This window comes from Sus scrofa, chromosome 7, assembly GCF_054392235.1.
Source record: "Sus scrofa isolate SSC_HxYL_T2T_F1_AM1 chromosome 7, Sscrofa_HxYL_maternal_Yorkshire_Landrace_v2.0, whole genome shotgun sequence".
Lineage (NCBI taxonomy): Eukaryota > Metazoa > Chordata > Mammalia > Artiodactyla > Suidae > Sus > Sus scrofa.
The window spans coordinates 47,191,354-47,214,666 of record NC_139389.1 but is presented as its reverse complement, the minus strand read 5'-3'; the positions used below and the strand labels follow the sequence as shown (position 1 = coordinate 47,214,666).

Genomic DNA, 23,313 nt, shown 5'->3' with positions numbered 1-23,313 from the left:
ACTGACCGCTCTTAGCTCTTAGGCCTGGGCGGACTGCAAGGAGGAGGTGAGTTGGGCTGCGGCCAAGAAGCAGCCCTGCTTGAAGGGCTCCCAGCTGTCACCTCCCCAGTCATCCCCGCTGCCCCTCACTGTGGAGCTGGGCCTCTGCTCAGCCTGGACACCAGATGGAGGCGGAGATGAGGGAAAGCAGCAGCACAGAACGGACCCAGTTCGCCAGACTTTATGAAGATACTTTAGAGGCTCTACATTCTCACTCCCGGGGGTGGCCCCCCTACAGCATGAAGGGCAGGTCCATGTTCTTCTCGCCGGTGCCCACGTAGATGTAACCGCAGTTCTTAGTGCGGGGAGCATGGTAGAAGGTGAGGCCTGGCCAGAGCAAGCTGCGCAGCACCACCAGGGCGTTGCCCCGCTCCGTCTGGATGCTCCAGGACCCTGGGGGGGAGGCGACAGGAGACAGGCCTGGGCACAGTGAAGCCAGAGCCCTGCAGGGCGTACAGAGGCCCTGAGCTTCGGGCAGCCAGGCCTGGGCATTAAGGTTCCACAGGGAAAAGGGAAGACAATTTAATACCCCCGGTGCTTCACTCCCTGACCGCCTTTGAGCCGTTTCACTGCTCATTAAAACCACTTCCAGAGGGAGGGCGAAGGGAAGGAAAAGAGGTGCAACTCAAAGCAGTCGGTTTTGTTCCTGTCAGCAAGTCTAGTGAAAGGTTGCGTGGGGGAGGGAGCTGAATCCACAGTCTGTCAGGGCAGGGCTGGGGGAGGCCCCCCAGGCTCCTCCTCCTGCACTAAGGGTGCTCACCAATGGCCTTCAGTCCTGGGGCACTTTGCCCCTGTTTGCATTTTGCTGTCCCCCAGGCCCAGCCGCCTCTGCTCTGCGATGGATGAGACCCGACCAGGCTTATAGAGAAGTGTGGCCGTGTCAGCCCCTTCTGGCAGCTGGTGGACTGGAAGCCATCCTAGGGCAGGAGAGGCCTGGAGCTGCAGCTAATGAGCCTTTGTCCGTCCTGGGTTCTGCCCTGGTTCTTGCTCCCCAGACAGGAGCAGCCCAACCTGGGGCTGAGTTGTGCAGCCATGAGGACTTGGCGGGAAGGGCCTGATCCAGCTCCAGAACCAAGGGAGGGAGCCGCTGTGTGGGAGGAAGGAGCATGGGAAAATCGCCTCTGGATGCAGATCTGGAGCTTCTATTCCCCTGTGCACTGGGCCTCTCCCGGCCCAGCCACAGCTCTGCTCCAGGCCCTGCCAGACAGGCAAACGCTTTGAAGGTTTTGGTGCTGGACCAGCCAGTGATGCATTGAGAGCTGCGCCCAGGCCTTCATCAGCTGCCAGCTCAGCCCGGCTGCCTGGCTCCCAATGCCCCCAGGCCTCCTCCAGCCACGGCCCAACCCTGGTTACTCCACACCCAGCAGCCTCATAGCTCAGGCCCCACCCACAGGGGGCCACCCTGCATCCAAGAGACCTGACCGCCAGGCACCCCGGCCCTGATGGCCACTCAGCCCTGCCCTGCCTGCTTAGGGAGAGGTCGCCCAGAGGCAACCTCAGCACTGTGCTCTACCAAGTGTCACCACCCATGCACGAGACGGTAAAGCAGAAGGGCACTGTGGGGGCCTGACCCTACTCCAGGCCCTCTCAGGGCAGGCCAGGCAGCATCTGGAAGAAAGAAGGTGGTTCATGTATTCCCAGAGCTCTGGCTGGGGCACTGCCCGGGTTGGGGGGCGGGGATCTTTCCTGCTTGGAGAAGTGGGGGCATTTCCCTAGCTTCCACAGCTTTCCTCTCTGGGTACCTGCAGTCCTCTACCTCCTAGACCTGCCTAAAGAGTTCTAGAGGCCTTAGCTTGTTGCTTTTGTAGTCACTCATTCCAGAAAACAGATTGCCTGGGGGTAGCAGGAGAGGGGGTGTGACAGGACAAAGTGTTCCCAGCGCACTGCGTTCAGCCTTTGGCCAGAAGCACAGACCCCGGATAACAGCCCCCTCACTTCCTCTGCCAGTGCCCAGCGCGTCATCTGGGGAGTCCCTCCCTGCCCCTGGAGCCAATGGTCACACAGCCCCCTGGAGCTGCAAAAGGTCAGGCCCTGCCCACCAGGGGTGGGCATCTTGCGGCCTCCCTAGGCCGAGTTCTACCCTGGAGAACTGGGATCCTAGAGTCCCCCAACCCAGACCACTGTTGGCAGTGCCCTGTTGCCAGCGCCTTATACCCTGGGCAAGGGTAGGGTCCTGGCCTCCCCTGGCACCAGCCTGCCCACCCAGGGTTTGGCCACCTCTGGCATCCAGTAGGTGAGGGGCCTAGGCTCATCAGCAAGCGCTTCCCCCAGCGCAGCTAAGAACAAGGAGGAAGTGGTGGTGATGCCAGAGAGATACAGTGCCCTCACCAGGATGGGGACAGTGCCAAGCAGGTCCAGGGTGCTGGCAGGGTGCAGGAGCGGCATGTGAGGGGCCGGGCAGCCAGCAACACTGCCTCCTCCTTCCCTTGCATTCCTGTCACACTCCTATCCTCTCCTTGTCCCTGGCCCACTTGTCACCCAGGAAACAGACTCAACGTGCCAGGGGTCACATAGCATCTACCTGGGAAGCCAGGCACTTGCTGTCACCTTCACCCTCTGATTGCAACTGCTGGCAAGGAAGCAGCCTCCTGCAACCTTGGGTTTCAGCTCGCAGCCCAGGGCAGTCACTCTTCTCCACTCATTTTTGAGGATGTGGTGCGATACGAACTGGTAAACCAGGAAGGGAGCTTCCTGCATTAGCAGGAAGTCCTGGGTTTCCTGGCCCCTGGGGGTCTCACCCACCTTGCTCGTGGGGAAGGGAGCCTCAGGCTGGGGGTGGGGGTGGGGGCTCATCATAGTTACATTCTCCTGCCCTCCAGGAAGCAAGGCAGCAAAGCTCTGAGATTAAGTTTGAGGAGGACAGTGGACCAGGCTGGGGTTCTGGGCCATCCAGGGGCAGCGGATGGCTTAAACCTGCTCCTCAGACCAGCACTGCACAGCCTGACACACGTACACCAATGACCATGGGTCCCTTCTCAAGGCAGCCACTCCCCCAACACCAGGGCCACAGGATCTGGGAAGGGGCGTGGTGGAGACAGGGACACAGGCGAAAGAATGCCCAGTCTTATTGGTGGGCAGGGCCAGGTCCCATGCTCCAGAAGGCTGAGCACCTGTCAGCCCGGCTGTCATGGAGCTGCGCAGGAGGCACCACCTGCGGGCATGCACACGCACACACACAAACACACACACAGACAACACCGTGTTCTCCACCCCTCTCCAACACTGTTTCCCCTGTCTACCACCTCTTCCCAACCACCGTGATCTAAAGGCCGCTCTCCAGGCAGGCGGGCCCCTGGCTGCCCTCTGCTGCCTGAGCTGGGCATTGTGCTGGAGCTCTAGCGGCCCGGCAGGTCCTGAGATCAGGCGTGGAGCAAGGACAGGTGCTCTGCCCTACACCCCACCCACTTCCCAGGACATCCAGGTGACTTCGTTTGTGAGGCACCTTACCCAGAAAGGAAACAGCAGTCCCATTGGGCAAAAAACACTCCCCAGTTCTATCCCTCCAGTCAATGCTGGTGTTCCAGGGCAATCTGCCTTAGGAGTTTGGCCCTGCTGGGCAGCCCAGCCCCTCCAGCCCCATAGCTCCTGCTCTTTCACCTACAGTTAAGGAAGGGAGTCTGGGAGCGAAGTCGGGGTCTGTTCTCCCCCGACCACCCACATTTTCGCCCCCACACCATGGCCCCCACCAAGCCACCATGAGAAAAGGCTGGCCTGACTTCCTGGAGGCTCTCTGGTGGTGGCTCTGTGAGGAAGGGAGCTGGAGGCCCAGAAGCTGTGCAATTTCCCAAGTTCAGGCCAGGAGCATTCCTCCGCTCAGGCCCCCACACAGGGGATGCCAGGAGCTCTCAGCTCCTCAGGCTCCAGCACTAAGGACAAAGCAACATGCAGGAGAGGACTAGGATGTTCAGTCACTGCTTGACCCTTCAACACTAAGGCCCACTGTTAGGGCAAGATGTCCAGGGACCCAGGCCACTGCAACCCACCCACCTCCCAGGCCCAGATCCTGTTCCTCCAGGAGCCTGATGAGTCCACTTGTCAACTGGCTCCAGCATCCTTGAGAAAGACCCCCAAGCTCCAGATCTTACATTCCCCTTTACAGCAGGACAGCTTCTTCCTGTGTCCCCTTTACCCCAATGGCAGGACAGACAGGGAAGATGGGGTTCCCTTATAGAGACTTTGCTGGGCCCCCACGTCCCATCTGGTCAGCTTTGGTCACAGCTGAAAAGGCCCCAGCACCCTCCAGGCCCTTCACATTGCACAGAGGGTGAGGCTCCGAGGAGGAGGAGGTGCCCCTGTGTTATCCCCAGTCACTGGGCACAGTGGAGGGAGTGTCACATCCTCTGGCCAGGAGCATCCGATGCAGGTGAGAAAGATAAGGCAGAGTTTTCCAGCCCCACCCTGAATCAGGGAGCGGGGGGCACTGCTGCCTGCAGACTAGGAGCACTAAGAGGATTTTCTTGGCCCACCACTCAGCCCCCAGCGCTGGGTCCCACCACCACAGCGTTCCTGGCTCCCTCCAGCTGCTAGCCAGTCTGGGAGCGCAGAGCTGGAGGAGGTAATGGGAGTCTGGAAAGTGTGTCTGATGGATGAGAAATGCCCCATCCTCTATAAACCATCTTCATCTTTCTCACAGTCCCAGGACCCCCTTTCTATGCTCAGGGAGCTTGACTCTAGCGCCCCCGTGTGGCAGAGGTCAGAGTAGCCATTCCTTGCCGGCAGGCCTCACCCACCTGGGCCCTGGGCTGAGCTCCTGGGGCACTGCAGTAGCTCTGAAAGGGCCTTCAGATCCCTGACTTGCCCCTTCTCCATCCTTCCATGCAGTACTGCCTTATTATCACAGACCTGCTCACAAGCCACCAGTAGCTTATACTGCCGCGGTCTAGGCCTCCTACTCCCTGGCCTTCTAGGCCCTCCTAGGCCAGTCCAACCCAACTCTAAGGCCTTTTTGCCACTAAAAATAATATCAGCAATTTTTTCAATTTTAAGGGCCACACCTGCAGCATATGGAAGTTCCCAGGCTAGTCGGAGCTGCAGCTGCCAGCCTACACCACAGCCACAGCAACACCAGATCCAAGCTGCATCTGCGACCTATGTGGCAATTCTGGATCCTTAACCCACTGAGCGAGGCCAGGATCAAACCTGTGTCCTTATGGTCAGGTTCGTTACCGCTGAGCCATAACAGGAACTCCAATTTTTTTTTTTGCTTTTTGCTTTTTTAGGGCTGCTCCCACAGCATTATGGAGGTTCCCAGGCTATGGGTCAAATCGGAGCTGTAGCTGCCAGCCTACACCACAGCCACAGCAGCGCGGGATCCAAGCCACGTCTGCAAACTACACCACAGCTCATGGCAACACCGGATCCTTAATCCACTGAGTGAGGCCAGGGATGGAACCCACAACCTCATGGTTACTGCTGAGCCACGATGAGAACTCCCAATTATTTTTAAATTATCAGTAATAATTATTAATTTTTGGAGTTCCCACTGTGGTGCAACAGGATCAGCGGCATTTTGGGGGCACTGGGATGCAGGTTTGATCCCCAGGTTGGCACAGTGGGTTAAGGATCCGCATCGCCACAGCTTCAGCTTAGGTCCCAACTATGGCTCAGATTTGATCCCTGGCGCGGGAACTCCATGTACCAGAGGGCAGCTAAAAAAAGAAAAGATAATCATAAGTACTTTTATTTGAGTCCTTATTCACTGTGTGTTATTTTAAATGTTTTGTATGTGTGTTAACTCATTTAATTCTCATAACAACCCAATGAGGTAGAAGATATCATTAGTCGCCTTTTAGAGATTGAGGCACAAGAAATTCAAGGACTTGCCTGAGGTCACCCAGCTAGTAGATGGCAGATTCAGGACCTCAACCCAGACTTTCTGGTTCCAGAGCCCTTACCTTCAGCCACTGCTGCCATCTCACCTGCCCCCCCCCCGAGTTCCAGCCCAACTGGGTTGCTCACTGCTCCTCTGAAGTGCTTCCCTCTAGCGGGGAGGGTGACCACTGTCCTGTCGGTCCCACTGTCCACTTAGATTGAAAAACCATCTACTTGACCCCAGTTAAGGCCAGAGCCCTGGAGCCTAACATTCTAACACTGTGTCCTTGCGTTTAGTTCTCTGAGCCTGTTTCTTCATCTGTAAAATGGGGATAATAATAGTGTCTACCTCACTGGTCAGCTGTGAAGATTAAAATGAGAAAAGGTGTGGGAAGGACTGAGCACTGTGCCTGGCACACAGTAAGCAGTGTCACTGCTTTTATGAACTGTTATTATTATTATCTTTGCCATCGTCAACAACAGATTCCCTCCAGTTCTCAGAACACCAAACAAGGGGAGGGAGAGAGGCAGGGCTGCCAAGTCATTGCCTTGGGTCTGGCCCCCAAAACGCCCCAAGCCTGGCACCTGGCCTTCGATGCAGCAGCCAAGAAACTGCATCTTCCCAGGACACCCTTGGCTCTACTGGTGGAGCCCAGGGGAAGGAAATGGGGTCTCTGTGGCCCCGCCAACTGCCAGCTGTCTGCCTGAGCCAGGTGGGCCCTAAAGCACAGGAAGGCTCTGAAGTTGACATTTTAAGATTTTAAAGTACAGCACATATAGCAGGGGGGCAAATGTACAGAACTGAGAGTTCCTGTCGTGGCCAGTGGTAACAAACACCATGAGTATCCATGAGGATGCGGGTTCGATCCCTGGCCTAGTTCAGTGGGTTAAAGATCCAGCTTTGCCGTGAGCTGTGGTGTAAGTCACAAACATGGCTTGGATTTAGTGTTGCTGTAGCTGTGGTGTAGGCTGGAAGCTACAGCTCTAATTTGACTCCTAGCCTGGGAACTTCCATATGCCATGGGTGCAGCCCTAAAAAGACACACCCCCCCCCCAAAAAATGTACAGAACTCGTTTCCTTAGCAGGTGGGCCAATCAGACAGCACCCACTCACTGAGCACCAAGCACTGGATCTAACCCCAAAACCAACTGCAGAGATGTTTGTACGGCTAGTACTTTCAGTGATGTTTTCAGAAATGTTTTCAGGGGAGATTCCCAACTTGCCTCTATTCAAGATGGATATGAAAATCAAGAGACACCGAGAGACTTCCTGGCTGTGGAAGCATATGGAAGACAATCAATCCTTTTGTCCACAAACACCAACTGCTTGCTGAGCTGAGCCTTGTATTGGGCCGTGGGGAAGCGCCCCCCTCAGGGCCCCACAGTGAACCCCCAGCGCCCACCCAGGCCCTTGTCCCCCCCTCCTTTCAGAGGAGAGGACAGGTGGCATGGCCCACTGCTCTGACCTCGCAGCAGATCCAACATCCTCCACATAACAGGCTCTTACCTTTGGGAATGTCATGCTCCAAGGAGTCCATGAAGTCTAGGGAAGGGTCCAGGTCGGCCTTCTCAAGCAAGGTCTTGTTCTTCAGCTCAACAGGCTCCCGGAAGTGGAAGTAGGAACTGAGCTTCTTGGCTTCAGATAAGGACAGTCCTACAAAGAGGCAGCGGGTGGGAAGGAGGGTCAGCCCCGAGCCCCACTGCCCCCTTCCTCTGTGACTGGGGACTGCAAGGGGCTTGCAGAGGATTCAGCTACTGACGGGGAACTGAAGGGCCGAAAGGGAGCAGTGTTCTCTCAGCCTGAGCTTGGCTCAGATCCTGTATTGAGGAGAGAACACGGAAGAGGAGAGAGCGAAAGCATGGGGAGCCCAGCTCCACACAAATCCCTGGACCCAGGTGGCCAGAGGCTCTCCCACCCTTGGGCAGAGAAGAGACAGAGCCCAGTGACTGGGTACCTGTGCCGAGCACTGATGCCAGGCTGCTGGGCACACCCTCCAAGCGCTGTGGCCACAGTTCTGCTTCTCTGAGAAAGTAGGAGGGTTTCCCTGGACTCCCAGACATGTGTCTGACTACACTCAGGAAGAGCCACCTTCTGGCCTGGAGAGAGGCCCCCAGAGAACTCACCTTCAAAGGTCCGATTGACATGGATGGGTCCAAAGGGGGTCTTAAAGAGGGCGCCTCGGGGGATGACGGCCACAGCCTTGTCGATCTGATCAATGATGGACACCAAACGGGTCTCTTCTTTGATCTGGACCTGAGGACCAGGAGATGACATCCTGCCAGGGCTGTGCCAGGGCCCTTGGCATGACCACGTGACCTGGGTCACCACAGTGTAGATGCCAGGTCCACAGAAATCATGGAAGTTGCGCCCTCGCCTTCCCTCCCTCTGTTCCTTTCTTATATTGGTAATATATGCTGGTGGTGAGTGCAGTAATGAAAACTGAAAAAAGGAGTTCCCAATGTGGCCCAGCGGGTAAAGAACCTGACTAGTATCCATGAAGATGCAGGTTCGATCTCTGGCCTCGCTCAGTGGGTTAAGGATCCAGCATGGCCATGAGCTGTGGTGTAAGTCACAGACACAGCTCAGATCCCATGTTGCTGTGGCTGTGATGTAGGCTGGCAGATGCAGCTCCAATTCGACCCCTAGCCCGGGGAACTTCCATATGTCGCAGGTACGGCCCTAAAAAGAAAAAGAAAAATTTTTTAAATAAAAAATAAAATTGAAAAAAAAAAAAAGCAGTCTCTCCCAGCTCAACACTGGTCACCCATTGCCTTCACCATTAATGGTTTCTTATGTATCCTTCCAGAAACATACTATCCTATCATATTTTAATGTTGCTTACTTTGCCTTTTTAAATACAAAAGCTAACAGGCTCACGGTAGAATATTCAGGTAATAGAGAAATATTTTGTAATATACCTAAGAGAATTAAAACAATTTTTAATTCTACTTCCTAAAGGTATTCACATGTTGACATACATTCTTCTATTTTTTTATGCCTATTATTATTATTATTATTATTATTTGTCTTTTTGCCTTTTCTAGGGCCGCTCCCACAACATATGGAGGTTCCCAGGCTAGGGGTCGAATCGGAGCTGTACCCGCCGGCCTACACCAGAGCCACAGCAACACGGGATCTGAGCCATGTCTGCAACCTACACCACAGCTCACGGCAATGCCAGATCCTTAACCGAGCAAGGCTAGGGATCAAACCCGCAACCTCATGGTTCCTCGTCGGATTCGGTAACCACTGAGCCACAACAGGAACTCCTATGCCTATTATTCAAAGGAAGATTAGAGCTACAGTTGTTTGTTCGTTTTGGCCATGCCCACGGTAGGCAGAAGTTGCCGGGCCAGGGATCAAACCTGCACCACAGCACTGACAATGCCAGATCCTTAACCGCTGGGCCACCAGGGAACTCCTGAGTTTTAGTTTATATGGTTTCCTATTCTGCTCTTAACATTGTTTCTCAAGCACCACCCTATACCATAACATTTTTATGCAGATGAAATTTGGTTATAATCAATGTCAAGGGCAACCCTGAACAAACAGACTTCAGAGAGATGTTTGGGAAAAGCAGCACTTGGCAGGGAAAACATGTCACCAGGAGCTCCCCAGTCACTCAGCCACCCATTCCCATGGGCTGCTGACTAGAATTGTTTACAAAGAGATGGAAACTAATACTTAATGAGCGTCCAGGGCAGGAGCTTTAAATGTGTCACCTTATTCAATCTGCACAAACCTGTGAGTAAATAAAATAATCCTGATTCTACAGAAAATACAGCTGAAGGGAGGTTAAGTTTGTCAGGTGGGCAAGGGCTGCAGCTGAAGCATCACAGGCCTAGATCTGGACTTGGCATCACTTGGGTTCAAGTGCAGAGGCTGAGTTTTGAATCCCGGGTTTGTCTAGGTTCAAAATTTGGGCTGGTTATTTTTTGTCCTCGCAGTCTCATTTCTAGCAGTTGGTCCTTCGGATCCAGCGCACCCATGGGAAACGACACAGGTACAGGATCGTTTATTGGGGTACCACTGATCAGAGCTAAAACTTGGAAACCAACATTTCCATGAATAATACACCTGTGAAATATGGTACGTTCACACAAAGCCAGAAAGAACGGGGAGGCTTGAAGTCCCCTTGTGGTGGAGCAGGTTAAGGATCCCGCGTTGTCATTGCAGCAGTTTGTGGTGCAGGTTCAATCCCTGGCCAAGGAATTTCCATGTGCTGCAAGCACAGCCAAAAAAAAAAAAAAAAAAAAAAAAAAAAAAAAAAAAAAAAAAAGAATGGGGAGGCTCTTCAAGGTAGTGATATAGAAATATCTCCAAAATATATTGTTGGGGTGGGAAAAAAAAAAAAAGCAATGTGCTTTAAAACTGTGTAACATGCTACCATTTGGTTTGGTTTGTTGTTGTTGTTGTTGTTTGGGTTTTTTGGGGTTTTTTTGTTTTTGTCTTTTCTAGGGCCGCACCCATAGCACATGGAGGTTCCCAGGCTGCAGGCTGAGTCAGAGCTATAGCCGCAGTCCTACACCACAGCCACAGCAACTCGGGATCTGAGCCACGTCTGCGACCCACACCACAGCTCACAGCAATGCCGGATCCTTAACCCACTGAGCAAGGCCAGGGATCGAACCTGAAACCTCATGATTCCTAGTCAGGTTCATTAACCACTGCACCACGACAGGAACTCCTGGTTTGGATTGTTTTTGAAGACAGCAAGGGAATATCCTGGGGAGCGGTAATGGCTGAGGTTTGTAATCACATAAGATGTCTCTCAAAACAAAGCTTCTTTAACTTTAATGTGTATTTGAATCTCCTTGGAATGTGTTAAAATTCAGACCCTGATGCCGGCCCAAGATTCCACATTTCTAACTCCCAGGGCTGTGATGCTTCTGATCCAGACTACACTCTGAGTAGCAAAATTGGACACACACACACACACACACACACACTCACACACACAAAGATCTGGACACACGGAGTTCCCATTGTGGCACAGCAAAAACGAATCCTACTAGGAACCATGAGGTTGCGGGTTCGATCCCTCACCTTGCTCAGTGGGTTAAGGATCCGGCGTTGCCATGAGCTATGGTCTAGGTCACAGATGTGGCTCGGATCCCGTGTTGCTGTGGCTGTGGTGTAGGCCGGCAGCTGCAGCTCCGATTAGACCCCTAGTCTGGGAACCTCCATGTACTGTGGATGTAGCCCTAAAAAGACAAAAAAGACAACAACAACAAAAAAAGATTTGACACACACACACACAAAGATTTGGACACACACACTCATATAGAACACTATATTCTGGTGGACAAGGTGGGAGAGAAACTTTAGTATATTCTTTTCGTACCTTTGAATTTTGAACCACGTAAATGTATTATCTAGTAAAATTAAAATTTATACAAAAATATAAGCACCTACGCACACCCCTTACTGCAGGTGCAGCACAGACCCCCTTCTTTCCAGCTTCCACAAGAGCCGCCCACCCCCTCCCCACCCTGTCACGGCTCAGGAGCTGTGTAACCCCAGGCAGGTCACTTAACCTCTCTCTCTACACTTCAGGGTCCTCCTCTACCACCTGGTAATGTACCAACTAACTTCCCAGAGCTGTGAGAATGAAGTGATGACGGGCACAGTGGCACAGGGCCTTAGACATCCAGCACTCCAGGCCAGGCTGGCCACGGGGGCAGTAAGGGTAACGGTTGCCGGAGCCGCCGTGTCAGCTGGGCTGGGCTTGGGTGGCCCAGGCCTTTTGCACACAGGCCCCCTCCTCCTCCTGTCTTCACTCACCACTACTTCTTCTTCAAAGACCTTCTCGCCCTCGTTCACCTTCTGCAGCTCAGTGTGCTCGTACTCATGCGAGGGGTCCCCCATGAAGCGGCCTTTCACCACGGATGTCTGTGTCACCATCTCCTCGGTGGCGGGGGGCAAGAGGCTCCACTCCATGCAGTTCAGGCTGCCAACAACATCCCCGTGATTCCCCTTCCACCTCCCATCTCCCCAGGGGTGAGGCCCAAGAAAAGCCACTGGCAGTCACACCTGCCCCCTGAGTGGCTGGGGTGCGCCCCATCCCATCTGTGATGTAAATTCACCTTGGCTTTTTAAAAGTTTCGATGTGCCAAGAGATGCCAAGGGTTTCTTCCTAGATATCTGGACTGTGAGATCGTGGGTGAGCATCTGGGAGGTGGACTTTCCTCAACTGCAAGTGCCTCTGCTCTGGCGAGCCCCAAATTCACACTCAGCACAGCCCCAAAAGCACAGCCATCACCCCCACGGCCCAGGAAAGCCCAGCTCAGGCTCAAGGTGCTCTCCTCCTCCAGGTCCTGAGGGACATCGCCAGCCCAGACCCTTCCTTCCCATGTCCTGCCAGGTGGGGGATGTCTTCTCACTCTTCCCTCATCCACGCAGGGCCTGCATCCCCTGCCCGCCCCCTGCTCATGAGTTCTCCCTCCTCTCTCCACTGGGTCCTTCACAACATAAAAACACCCTTTCTTTCTCTTTCTCCCTTCCTTTCTTCCTAACTTCCTGCCTGCCTGCCTGCCTGCAGCACGTGGAAGTTTCCAGGCCAGGAGTCGAAGTGGAGCTGCAGGTGGAGCCTACACCACAGTCACAGCAATGTGGGATCCGACCTGCATCTGCAACCTACACAGCAGCTTACAGCAATGCCAGATCCTTCACCTACTATCGAGGCCAGGGACTGAACCCTCATCCTCACAGATAGTAGTCGGGTTCTTTTTTTTTTTTTTTTTTTTTTTTTTTTTTGTCTTTTTGTCTTTCTGTCTTTTTGCTTTTTCTAGGGTCCCACGGCATATGGAGTTTCCCAGGCTGGGGGTTGAATTGGAGCCGTAGCCACCGGCCTACACCAGAGCCACAGCAACAGGGGATCCAAGCCACATCTGCAACCTATACCACAGCTCACGACAACGGTGGATCCTTAACCTACTGAGCAAGGCCAGGGATCGAACCCCCAACCTCACAGTTCCTAGTCGGATTCCTTAACCACTGAGCCACGACAGGAACTCCAAACTAGTCGGGTTCTTAATCCACTGAGTTACAATGGGAACTTCCACCCAGCTTTCTGAAACAACAGCCCTCAAACCCATGCTCCTCAGCACATGCGCCTTTCCTGTCCCTCCCTCCTCTTCCCCAGCGCTGATCTAGAATAATTTGCCCTTTGGGAGCACCTCCTCCCCTTTGCTTTCACTCTTCCAACAATGCACCATGATTCTGCTCCTGACACCCCAAGACATTGCTCAGAAGGAGGTCATCTGAGACCCAAAAGCCAACAGATGCGTTTCCATTTCTGTTTCTTTTGACATCTCCCTTCTCCCCACTCCAGTGCCCTGAATATTCCCAGGGATCGATTCTCACCCCTTTTCTCTCTGCTATCTCACTACCCACTCCCAGAACCCAGCTCCTCCCCAGCTGATGTCCAGAGTCCACCTGCCTCTCATCCCCTCACTGCTTCCACATCATCCCAGCTACCACCTACTCTCGCCCAGATACTGCAGTAGCTTCCTCACTGGTTTCCCCATGTCCACACCTGCCCCCACTTCAGCCTGGTCCCCACCCAAGTGTTACAACCTAAGCCAGATTGTGTCTCTGTGCAGAAGCTTCCAATGACTTCCCATTGAGCCAAGTCCCTACAGTGCCCCACAGGGCCCTGCACAATGTGTTGGCCCCTCTCACGTGCTGCCATGTTCGCCCTCACTCACTCCTCTCCAGCCACGTGAGTCTCCACGAGGTTCCACTGCACTTGCCTGGAATGCCTTTCCCTCATATAAACACACAGCCCACTCTCTTGGTTGCTTCAGGTCTCTTCTCAAAGGTTACCTCGGAGTTCCCATTCTGGCTCAGTGGTCAACGAACCCAACTAGTATCCATGAGGATTCGGGTTCCATTCCTGACCTCGCCCAGTGAGATAAGGATCTGGTGTTGCCGTGAGCTGTGGTGTAGGTCTCAGATGAGGCTCAGATCCTCCACTGCTGTGGCTGTGCTGTAGGCCGACAGCTGCAGCTCCGATTAGACCACTAGTCCGATTAGACTCCATATGCCACGAGTGCAGCCCTGAAAAGCAAAAAAAATTTATATATATAAATTCTGTGAAGGAGTTCCTGTTATGGCGCAGTGGTTAACGAATCTGACTAGGAACCATGAGGTTGTGGGTTTGGTCCCTGGCCCCGCTCAGTGGGTTGAGGATCCGGCGTTGCCGTGAGCTGTGGTGTAGGTCACAGACGCAGCTCGGATCCCTCGTTGCTGTGGCTCTGGCGTAGGCCGGCAGCTACAGCTCTGATTCGACCCCTAGCCTGGGAACCTCCATATGCTGCAGGAGCGGCCCTAGAAAAAGCAAAAAAGACCAAAAAAAAAAAAAAAAATTCTGTGAAGACAAGGACTTCTTTAGCACTGAATTCCCTTTGTCTAGATCAATAAAATTTACAGAATGAGTCTCAAAAAAATAAAATGAGTCTATCTAAAATCTCTATCTTCAGTCCAAATTGTTCTCGGACCTGTACTTTAATATGCCTCCTTGCCACCCTGCCCACCTCACATTACAGTACTAACCCCGCTGCCTAAGCTAAAAGGAAGGGTCAATCTTGACCTCCTCTTCACCTTCCCCCATTCAGTCACAAATCCCAGTACTTCTACCACTGAAATATTTCCAGTCCCTCCCTTATGATCCATTCCCTCAGCTACCTCCTCCCTTCAAGTCCCCCTCATCTGGGCACTGCAACCAAACACCCACTTCCAGACCACGCTGCCCACACAGGTCTGAGCAGACTCTTCCTGCTGAAAGGCCCTCAGGACAAGTTCAACCCCCCTGGGCTCTCCATCCAGTTCTATATAAAACCCTAGGCTGTCACTGCCATGTCTGCCTACCCACTGTTCTCCCAAACACTCCAAGCCAGCTCCAGCCAACAAGTTTGCAGAACTGTTCCCTCTAACTGGCATGGCTTTCCCCCACACCTTCCTGGAGAACTCCTAATCATCTCTCAGATCTCAAAGTCACTCCCTCAGTAATCCTATTTAATTGCTCTCTAGGAGAACGCCCGCCCCTTTGTCCTAGTTTAACACACTTGGCTGTAATTGCTGGGTTACACCTCAGTCTCCCTCCCTAGGATGTGACTAACTTGGAGATAGGAGTGAGACTGAGCCATCTTTGTAACCTCAAGTCTAGCACAGGATCCAAACAATGTTGGATTCATGCGTGAGTAGGTAAATGACATCTTCAACCTCCTGCGGCCTGAATGGACTGCTTTGTAAAATGGTGAGCTCCCCATCAACGTTGCAGGGTGGGGGGTGGTCAAAAAGAGGCTGGAGGATCTAGTACGATGGTGTCCGAGGCATTTTCTCCAGTTCTAAATCCCTTCTGTTCCATTCACCATTTGTTCACTACTTCCTAGAGCCCCTCCTGCTGTGAGCAAACACCTGCACGGAAGGTGCTTCGTGACCTGCTTCCAAAGAGCCCCACACCATGCCCTCCCACCCCAGGCTTCTGACCTGTCTCCCAGCTGAATTCTGAAAAGCCAGGGCCACACCAGGCTCACACATTGCTTTTACTCTGGGTCTCCATTCTTTGGGAACTTTCCTCTTGCCCAGCCTCTATTATAAACCTACCAGTCTCTAAGTTCTCCCAGGGCCCCGCCCTTTCAGACCTTGCCCACCCCTTCCCGCCCCGTTAGCCCGTGGCCTTCCCCTCGGTATTCCCCTGCAGCCTCCACCTGTATAGAGTCTTGCGAGGTGCAAGCTGGTCCTCGCTCAGGCCCTGCGCGATGTAGTAATCAGCGATGAGGCCGAGGATGCGGCCCCAGAAAAGGACCCGATCGAAACGGTAGTCGCGTTTAACCAGCGTAAGGGAGGTGAGCAGAGAGGCCCGACGGTCTGGGCTGAGACCCTGCCCACTGCCCGACGCCAGCTCCAGCGATAGCAGGAGGCTCTCCGAGTCCATCGCACAAGCCTCCCCGCTCAACGCCCGCAGGTTGCTAGGAGAAGCGCCTCCACGGAGACCCAAAGCCCCGCCCCTCGGGCAGACCGGAAGCAGGATTCCACCTGCGGCCTCCAGCCAGCTTTCCCAGGAAGCCCTTTGGAAAAGCCTGGTTAAGCTAGTCCCCTCCTGCTTCCTTTCCGGGGTAGGTGACTGGATGTGTTCAGTTGTTACGGCACCGGCGTGGGTTTGTTCCCCACCCCCCACAAAATAGGTAGGCTTAGTGGAAGGTCCCAATTTGCCCAAATCCAGGGATATGTTTGCCTTCCCTAAGCCCTTCCAGCCAGTGGACACTTACTGAGTCCACACTGTACATGCCATGGGGGCTTGGGAAGAAAAATAATACAACAGTGGGACTAGGTGTATCACTTCATACCAGTCATGTCCTTTGGCCTCAGAATTAGCTATGAAGAAAAGAAAAAGAATTTGGTTGGTTTATACCATAGGCTTTGAAATTAGGGTTACTGGAAATTTAATTCCATCCATCACGTACTAGTGACATGGTTTTGGAAAAGGTACTTAATCACTTTGTTCTAAATATCCCCATTTATAAATGCTGATAATTCATAGAGTTCTGCTGCATTTTAATTGTGTTTGTATATGTTAAGTACTTCAAAAAAAGTTGTTATTATTATTTTTTTCTGGGTGACCTTGGGCAAGACACTTAAATTTCCTCATTTTCTAAATGTAAAACAAGTGGATGTGACTAGATAATCTATATCTACAACTCCTTAGACATGATTACTGAGATACTGTTGGAGTGCGCATGGTTTTAAAATACTTAATAAGAAAATACTAAAATTAAAAAAGAAAAGAAAAGAATGTGAGGTGCTCTTGGCTCTAGGATTCTAAGGCAATTAATTCCCCTCAAAGCCCAGTCTTACAGACTCAGGTCCATCCATTCCACTCTTCAGTCTTCACTGATGTCTATTTCTCCCTTCCATAGGGCTCTTCCACCTAAAGGGCAGAGACCTAGGCAGCGGGGCAAGACACAGGTCACACCTGGGAAAGGAGGGGGGCAAAGAGGGGTACCACAGGATGACTTTACAGACCAGACTTTCCCACCAGCACTTTCATTCACATTAACTATACCTTCCCTACCACCTACATTTACCTATCTCTGGCCCCACATCTGCTTTTAGGCTTGAATGGTAGCAACAGATAAAAGGCCAGAACTCCACTGCAGCAGGGGCTCTTCACTCCCTGGGCTAGAGACTCTTTCCTCACATCGACCTCTGGAGGGCCCAGCCAAGGTCAAAGGGATAAACAGGTGCCTCAGCAGGCTTGTTGTCAGGAAAAGAGATGAGATTTATTGCTCAATTAACTGATCTGGATTCCTTTGGAGAGGACTAATGAATCAGAATGACCTGGGCCCCATTGCTAAGCCGAGAGACACATGTGTCTAAATTACCCGGATAAATTACTTTGTCTCGATGTTTATGAAGGCTTTTAAAATTAGTACTTAAGGGAGCTGACTTGGCTTAATGTGTCTTCCATCTCAAAACAATTTATAACATCCTTGTTCAAAACTCTCCCTTCCTTTACACATACCCCTCAGCCTCTCCCATCCCAAATGGGAGACAAGCCCTGTTCCTCTCTGTAAGTTATTTTTTTTTTTTACATTTATTTATTTTTTTGCTTTTTAGGGCCACACCAGAGGCATATGGAGGTTCCCAGGCTAGGGGTCAAATCAGAGCTGTGGCTGCCAGCCTACACCACAGCCATAGCAACGCAGGATCCCGAGCTGCATCTGTGACCTATATACCACAGTTCACAGCAACGCCGAGCTGCATCTGTGACCTATATACCACAGTTCACAGCAACGCCAGATCCTTAACCCACTGAGCGAGGCCAGGGATCGAACCGCAATCTCATGGTTCCTAGTCAGAGTCGTTTCTGCTACGCCACGATAGGAACTCCCTCTGTAAGTTATCATCAGACAGAAAAACAGCAGAAATTCCAGCTGGTGGAATGCTTCATGTGGTCAGCTCAGAAAAGAACTCAAAACCTTTTGTCTGCATTGATTCCATATTTACTTAGCACCAATAAATAGCAGGTTCCATGTTGGGAAACACAATCTGAAGCCAGAGAGGGAATTCCTGCAGCTTTGCAATGCTGCTACCTTCAACAGGGCAAACCCTGTTTTAATAATTTCAGAGTCATATCACACAGGACATACAGCACAGTGTAAAGCACTCAGCCTCTGGAACCAGCTAGACAGGGTCTGAATTCAGGTTTTAAAACTTAATGCAAGTTATTTAATCTCCCCAAGCCTCATCTATAAAATGAGGACAAGAACACCAACTTTGCAAGGTTATCAGATAATGCATGTAAAGTGCTTAAAATCTATGATAAAATATAAACTATTTTTTTATGTTTTCTTGAAACATAAAAACATTCTTAAAACATAAAAAATAGTATATATTGTCCCCATTTACACACACACACACACACACACACACACACACACACACACCAATCTCCAATACCAGCAGAGTGAGGGTTCTGTCTTCAACTTGCTTCCAAGAAATTAGCAGGTGTTCTCAGGGACAAAGAGCATCAATATTGAGTGGTGAGGAGAGCATCAAGCCCAGGAGGACAACAACAAGGATCAGGACGGGCAAGCCAGAGATGCAGCTGAGGAGGAACAGCCACAGGCAGGAGGCGGGATCTGCCTAAGGACAATATTGCCAACAGTAACTACCCACAGCCACCACACAAGTGCAATGGAGACAGGCTGGGCAGAATTCCAGAAAGGACATCTGGCCTCAGGGAGGTGATCCTACAGAGCAGTCCTGGCATCTCGGCCCATGGTTCAATCAGGCTTTGCAAACACCAGCTTGGTTTTCTTTTCTCAGCCTCCTTCCCCGGTGTGACCTCTGCTTTAGGCACACAAGCTCTAAGGATCACAAAAACCAGTATGTGGCAAGGAAGGACCATCAGGCTAGGAGTTAGCTCTCATAGCAAAGTGTTACAGAACCTTGGCCACATCCCTTAACTTCCCAGATTAGGCTGGGGCTGATGAAGAGAAATAACCAATAGTAAAAAAAAAAAAATTCTGGAAGCCCAGAGCATATGAGGCCAAGGGGAAAGACAAAACACTCTAGCCTTAAGCCTGAAAAAGGCTCTTTAGGCCAAAAGAGTCTTCAAGGAAAATTGAATAGGAATCATTAAGTTCATGAGTCACATTCACATTATGTCTCTGTTAAAGATTCCAAAAAGCCACGGCAAAAAGCAAAAGAGTGTCTCCTCCACAAGGGTGTCTGTCTGTGTGCACATGTTTTGCTTTCCAACCCCAAAAAGAAACCCCTGACCCACAGCACCCTCTGGGGAGATCAGCCTTTGATTCAAAGAGATGCATGTTCAGTGATGATCATCACTGCCCCAGGCAGACCATGAGCCCACCAGGAAGTCTGAGGAAGGGAAGCAGGCAGCCAGGATAGAACCCTCCTCTCACCAGGAAGGAACCAGCTTCAAGCAAGGGATGGGCTGACTTGGTGCTGTGGGGAAAAGATAATTTAGCCACTGTGTTGACAATTAAGAAGCGTTCCCTTTCACTCGTGGAAGCCCTTCAATGTCACTGGTGCCTGGAACCAAATATAATCCTCCCAGGCTGTGGTTGGGATGGCAGGTCGGCCACAGGACAGGGTCACAGTCAGTTTGTGGCCCCGGCTGGGCACTCTGTAGTTGAGCTTGGGTCGGAACCAATCTTCTCCACAGTCACGGTGACCCTGGGCCATGACAATAGTGCCCATAAGTGGAGGAACCTGCAGCTCACTAAAGGCGTCAGCCATGAAAATGGCCCGGAAGAGGCGGCGCAAACAGGCTGCTGTGCTCAGGCTTGGGTCCATGCTGTTCGGGGCCAAGCGGGACAAGTCAAGCTCATAGAACTCCTTGGGACTGAGGGCATTGCCCCCCAGGAGGATCAGCACGCGTGGTACTAGCGTCCGGGCAAAGAGACCCTCCAAGTGGCTGAGGACACTCTCCAGTTCCACCAGGGTTTGTTGGCATTTCCTGTTGCTTGCCTCAGCAGTGGCCCGAGGCTTCTTCTTCACCATGTCCTCTGCCTGTGAGGACAAAGAACGGTGACAGAGAAGTCCTACAAGTTAGGGAAAGCTAATGATCTCTGAAGAATCCTGCTGGGATAGAACAGACTTATGGGATTGGGTTTCCAGTTCAGTGAACTGCCAGAGCCAAGACTGGGTTTTATCAGATGACAATGTCTCAAAAAGGAAAATATATTCTTTGTACATAACCATAATTCTGCCACACTTAGAACAGTAAAGACTGTCCTGAAGCAGGAGGGCATCCAGAAATAAGCAACTAAAATACTCAAAAGATGTGGGGGCATGGCAGGTGGCAAATTTTTGTTGTGCTGTGATAAGAAGGATGAGGATCATTTGGTCTAATAAATAATGGTGCTTCTGAAGTTCATCTTCCAGTTAAACAGGGCAAATTGAAGGAAAGAAGGAGGAAGGAAACACGGGAGGGAAGGTGGGATGGAGGCGGGGGAGACAAAGAGGACTCCCAAGGGCAGCCAGAATTGGAAAAGAGACAACTGGCCAAAGGCAACAAATTCTTGGAAGATAGAAAGGAGATGGAAGAGTTCAAGAGCGTTGACTACCAAGTGCTGCCAAAGGGGACTCCCCTGAGAAGCAAACAGACTCACACTGCAGAAGCCCAGAAAGGCCCAGGGCTTGTTGATTTAAGCTCCACAGAAGACAAGAGTGAACACATGGGGACTGAGTAAAAACCTGTGCAATGATCCTTAGACTGCCTGCCAATTTCCTCCACCCAGACAGAATGTTTTAGATCTTTCTCTTTCTTGCTCTCTCTCCTTCATTTATTCTTTCATTTAGTAGTATTTCAGATGGGAGCACAAATAAGCATATGTTCAATTTCCCATGTTTAACTGGAAGACAAACTCCAGAATCACCTTTATTAGACCAAATAATCCTCTTACCTGTTATCACTATCACTATGTTCCCACTCAATATCCTCAAAGCCTTTCAGCTACTCACAGGTCCAGCCACGAACCTAGTGCCCCCCACCACCACCTCACCGCACCCCTGGCATATGGAAGTTCCCAGGCTAGGGGCTGAATCAGAGCTACAGCTGCCAGCCACAGCCACAGCAACAAGGGCTCTGAGCCTACACCACAGCTCACGGCAATGCCGGATCCTTAACCTACTGAGCGAGGCCAGGGATGGAACCCACATCCTCACTGACACTAGTTGGGTTCATAACCTGCTAAGCCACAAGGCAAACTCCTAATGACTTATTCTTAACTATTCATCAGACATCAAATGAAAGCCTCTAACATGAAAATCAAAACAAACGAATAGGGAAAGGAGTCTGGAAGAAAGAGACATTGCAAAGGACAGAGGAGAACACAAAAATATCCAGAGATGGAGTGACTCAGCAGGTTAAGAATCTGACTAGTATCCACGAGGATGCAGGTTCGATCCCTGGCCTTGCTCAGTGTGTTGAGGATGTGGTGTTGCCTCAAGCTGCAGGATAGGTCGTGGATGAGGCTGGGATCTGGCCTTGCTGTTGCTGTTGGGTAGGCCAGCAGCTGGAGTTCTGATTCAACCCCTAGCCCAGTAACTTCCATATGCCACAGGTGTGGCCCAATAAAGAAAAAAAAAAAAAAAGATTATTTCATGAAGCCCAAATGCAAAACACAGTAGGGATTTCAGAAAAAGAAAACAAGAGGAAAAGCAGGAAGAGTTAGACTATCAATCCCAGAGCAGGCAAAAGGGACTGAGAAACATCGCTTACAGCTACTTAGGCTGACAGGCCCTGAGGATTCCTTAGACTCCCTTTTTAACTCCCTACCATCTAATAGCCATAGTCTCCCCACCAATTTTCTCCCAAAGCCTACCTGGGGAGAAGGTTTTCGGTAGAAGTGCTTAAGCTGTTCATAGGGCAGAGGGAGTTGCTGGCGTTGGTACATGATATGCTTTAGAAGTTCACAAGTAAACCGACAGCAGCCTTCCTGGCTCACAGGCCCAGGAAACACCACTGGCACCATGCAGTCTCTGGGACGAAGGGGCTCCGAAGGGTTGGGAGGTTCTTGGGCAGAAGTAGTCTCAAGTAGTTCTATCTGGGGGTCGTGGGTTTCCTCCGACTTCTCACACCACTCCAAACCTAGTTGGGGCACAGAGAGATAAAAGAGAAAAATGAAAAACTTAAAAGGCCAAAACCAGTCTTCTCATTCTCTTGCGGCGACATCAGCTACCACCGCGGAGGTGACACCCCGACAATTCACAGTATCTCCGCAAACTCCCCTGTGGGCGGTGGCGGAGAGATTCCGGATCCCTCGCCTAAGAGGTTTTAAGAGATGACGAGATTTAAACGGGACGAGCGGAGGATTTCGGAGGCAATGACTGGGGCTCTGCTCAAAAAGTGGAGGCCCTGATCTAGGAAAAAGAGCGGAGAGTGTAGTTAGACAGGGTCCAGAACCCGCCGCGAAGACGCAGTGGGGTAAGCCAATGGGATCAAGGGCCGTGGGGGTGACACAGTCAATGGGGCCGGATCAGAACTGGGAGGGATGCTGGGAAACCCGGACAAGGAAGACGAGCTAGAGAAAGGGCCAGGGCTAATTGACTGGAGGGAGCGGCGGCAGGGCGAAAACAGGTCCCTAAGACTCCTGGAGCTCCGGACCCCACGCCTTACCAGAGACTGCGACCGGGGACTGCACTTCCGGCTCCGGGGCCGCCATCACGACCTCCTTCCTCCTCTCGGAGCAGTTTGAATAGGCGCCCCGCGAAGCCTCATGGGAAACCTTCGCCTCTACTTCCGGCTTCGCCGGGCCGGAAGGGGCGGAGCGCCGTGTACTGTGGTGTAGGCTAGGCTGGGTGAAGAGTTGAGCTTGGCGTTCCCCACCTTAACATCAGGCGGGTACGCCAAGCCCTTCCCCAACAGAGAAACCACGGGTTCTCAGCCACTTAGCGCTGCTTTCCAAGGGACAACCGCCCGCAAGCGTCCGTTCTCTCCCGCAGTCTCTATTCGCTGCGCACCTACTTCGCGCCAGGCCCTGTCCTAGGTGCTGGAGACTCTGCGACGAACAAGCCAGAGGCAGGCGCTGTCCTCAGAGGGTTCGGTGCCTATAGATGGAATGCAGTGTGATGAATTATACAGTAGGGTGTACGTGGGCTGTGGACACGAAGAACAGGAGAGCTTAACCTAGAGGGAGTGGGAGCGAGGGGTGTGACCTGCAGGATGTGTAAAGAGGAAGGTGTAAAGAGGAGACTGTTAAAGTCCCGGAGACTGTTAAAAAGAAACAAGCTCCAGAGTTCCGGTTGTGGCTCAGCGGGTTAAGAACCCGACTATGGTCTCGCTCAATAGGTTAAGGATCCGACATCGCCTAGACCTGCGGGGTAGGTCGCTGTCGCCGCTGATATACCAAGTTGCTGTGGCTGTGACTTAGGACCGTAGCTGTAGTTCCAATTCGACCACTAGCCTGGGAATTTCCATATGCTGT

At 51.9% G+C, this 23,313-nt stretch overlaps 2 protein-coding genes and 1 long non-coding RNA gene across 12 annotated transcripts in view; all 3 read right to left on the bottom strand.

The window, feature by feature from the left end:
- The window catches only part of LOC146401553 (uncharacterized), an 838,561-nt gene that overhangs the window by 145,866 nt on the left and 669,382 nt on the right, over positions 1-23,313 (bottom strand). The gene's annotated exons all lie outside the window — the stretch shown is intronic.
- Positions 205-18,433, bottom strand: RSPH9 (radial spoke head component 9). 9 transcript variants are annotated; one of them, XM_084968234.1, is made up of 6 exons: positions 18,317-18,433; positions 16,712-16,829; positions 11,636-11,801; positions 7,975-8,104; positions 7,358-7,504; positions 205-432 (listed from the first exon to the last, which is right to left on the bottom strand). In XM_084968234.1, exons 2-6 carry the CDS (start codon positions 16,723-16,725, stop codon positions 272-274), a joined length of 618 nt encoding a protein of 205 aa, XP_084824360.1. In that variant the 5' UTR covers positions 16,726-16,829; positions 18,317-18,433; the 3' UTR covers positions 205-271. The 9 variants fall into 9 exon arrangements, with proteins under 9 accessions (XP_084824360.1, XP_084824359.1, XP_084824358.1 ...); XM_084968236.1 differs by lacking the exons at positions 205-432; positions 18,317-18,433 and adding exons at positions 800-956; positions 7,075-7,124 and having other exon boundaries at positions 16,712-16,793; XM_084968235.1 differs by lacking the exon at positions 205-432 and adding an exon at positions 6,925-7,124.
- MAD2L1BP (MAD2L1 binding protein) lies at positions 17,837-22,582 on the bottom strand. Of its 2 annotated transcripts, none has more exons than XM_084968231.1 (3): positions 22,506-22,582; positions 20,764-21,977; positions 17,837-20,262 (listed from the first exon to the last, which is right to left on the bottom strand). In XM_084968231.1, exon 3 carries the CDS (start codon positions 19,883-19,885, stop codon positions 19,382-19,384), a length of 504 nt encoding a protein of 167 aa, XP_084824357.1. In that variant the 5' UTR covers positions 19,886-20,262; positions 20,764-21,977; positions 22,506-22,582; the 3' UTR covers positions 17,837-19,381. The 2 variants fall into 2 exon arrangements, with proteins under 2 accessions (XP_084824357.1, XP_001929550.4); XM_001929515.7 differs by having other exon boundaries at positions 17,837-19,894; positions 21,712-21,977.

Bases quoted from the DNA above. Each gene is read 5' to 3' on its own strand.
- MAD2L1BP (XM_001929515.7), bottom strand. From the start codon at position 22,551: ATGGCGGCCCCGGAGCCGGAAGTGCAGTCCCCGGTCGCAGTCTCTG. The intron at 21,978-22,505 runs GTAAGGCGTGGG...TGCCCCAACTAG, and splicing joins GTCCCCGGTCGCAGTCTCTG to GTTTGGAGTGGTGTGAGAAG. The intron at 19,895-21,711 runs GTAGGCTTTGGG...TTGTCCTCACAG, and splicing joins ACCGAAAACCTTCTCCCCAG to GCAGAGGACATGGTGAAGAA.
- RSPH9 (XM_084968232.1), bottom strand. From the start codon at position 15,791: ATGGACTCGGAGAGCCTCCTGCTATCGCTGGAGCTGGCGTCGGGCAGT. The intron at 8,105-11,635 runs GTGAGTGAAGAC...CCTGGTCCTCAG, and splicing joins TCTTTGAAGAAGAAGTAGTG to GTCCAGATCAAAGAAGAGAC. The intron at 460-7,357 runs GTAAGAGCCTGT...CACTGTGCCCAG, and splicing joins GGAGCATGACATTCCCAAAG to GCCTGTCTCCTGTCGCCTCC.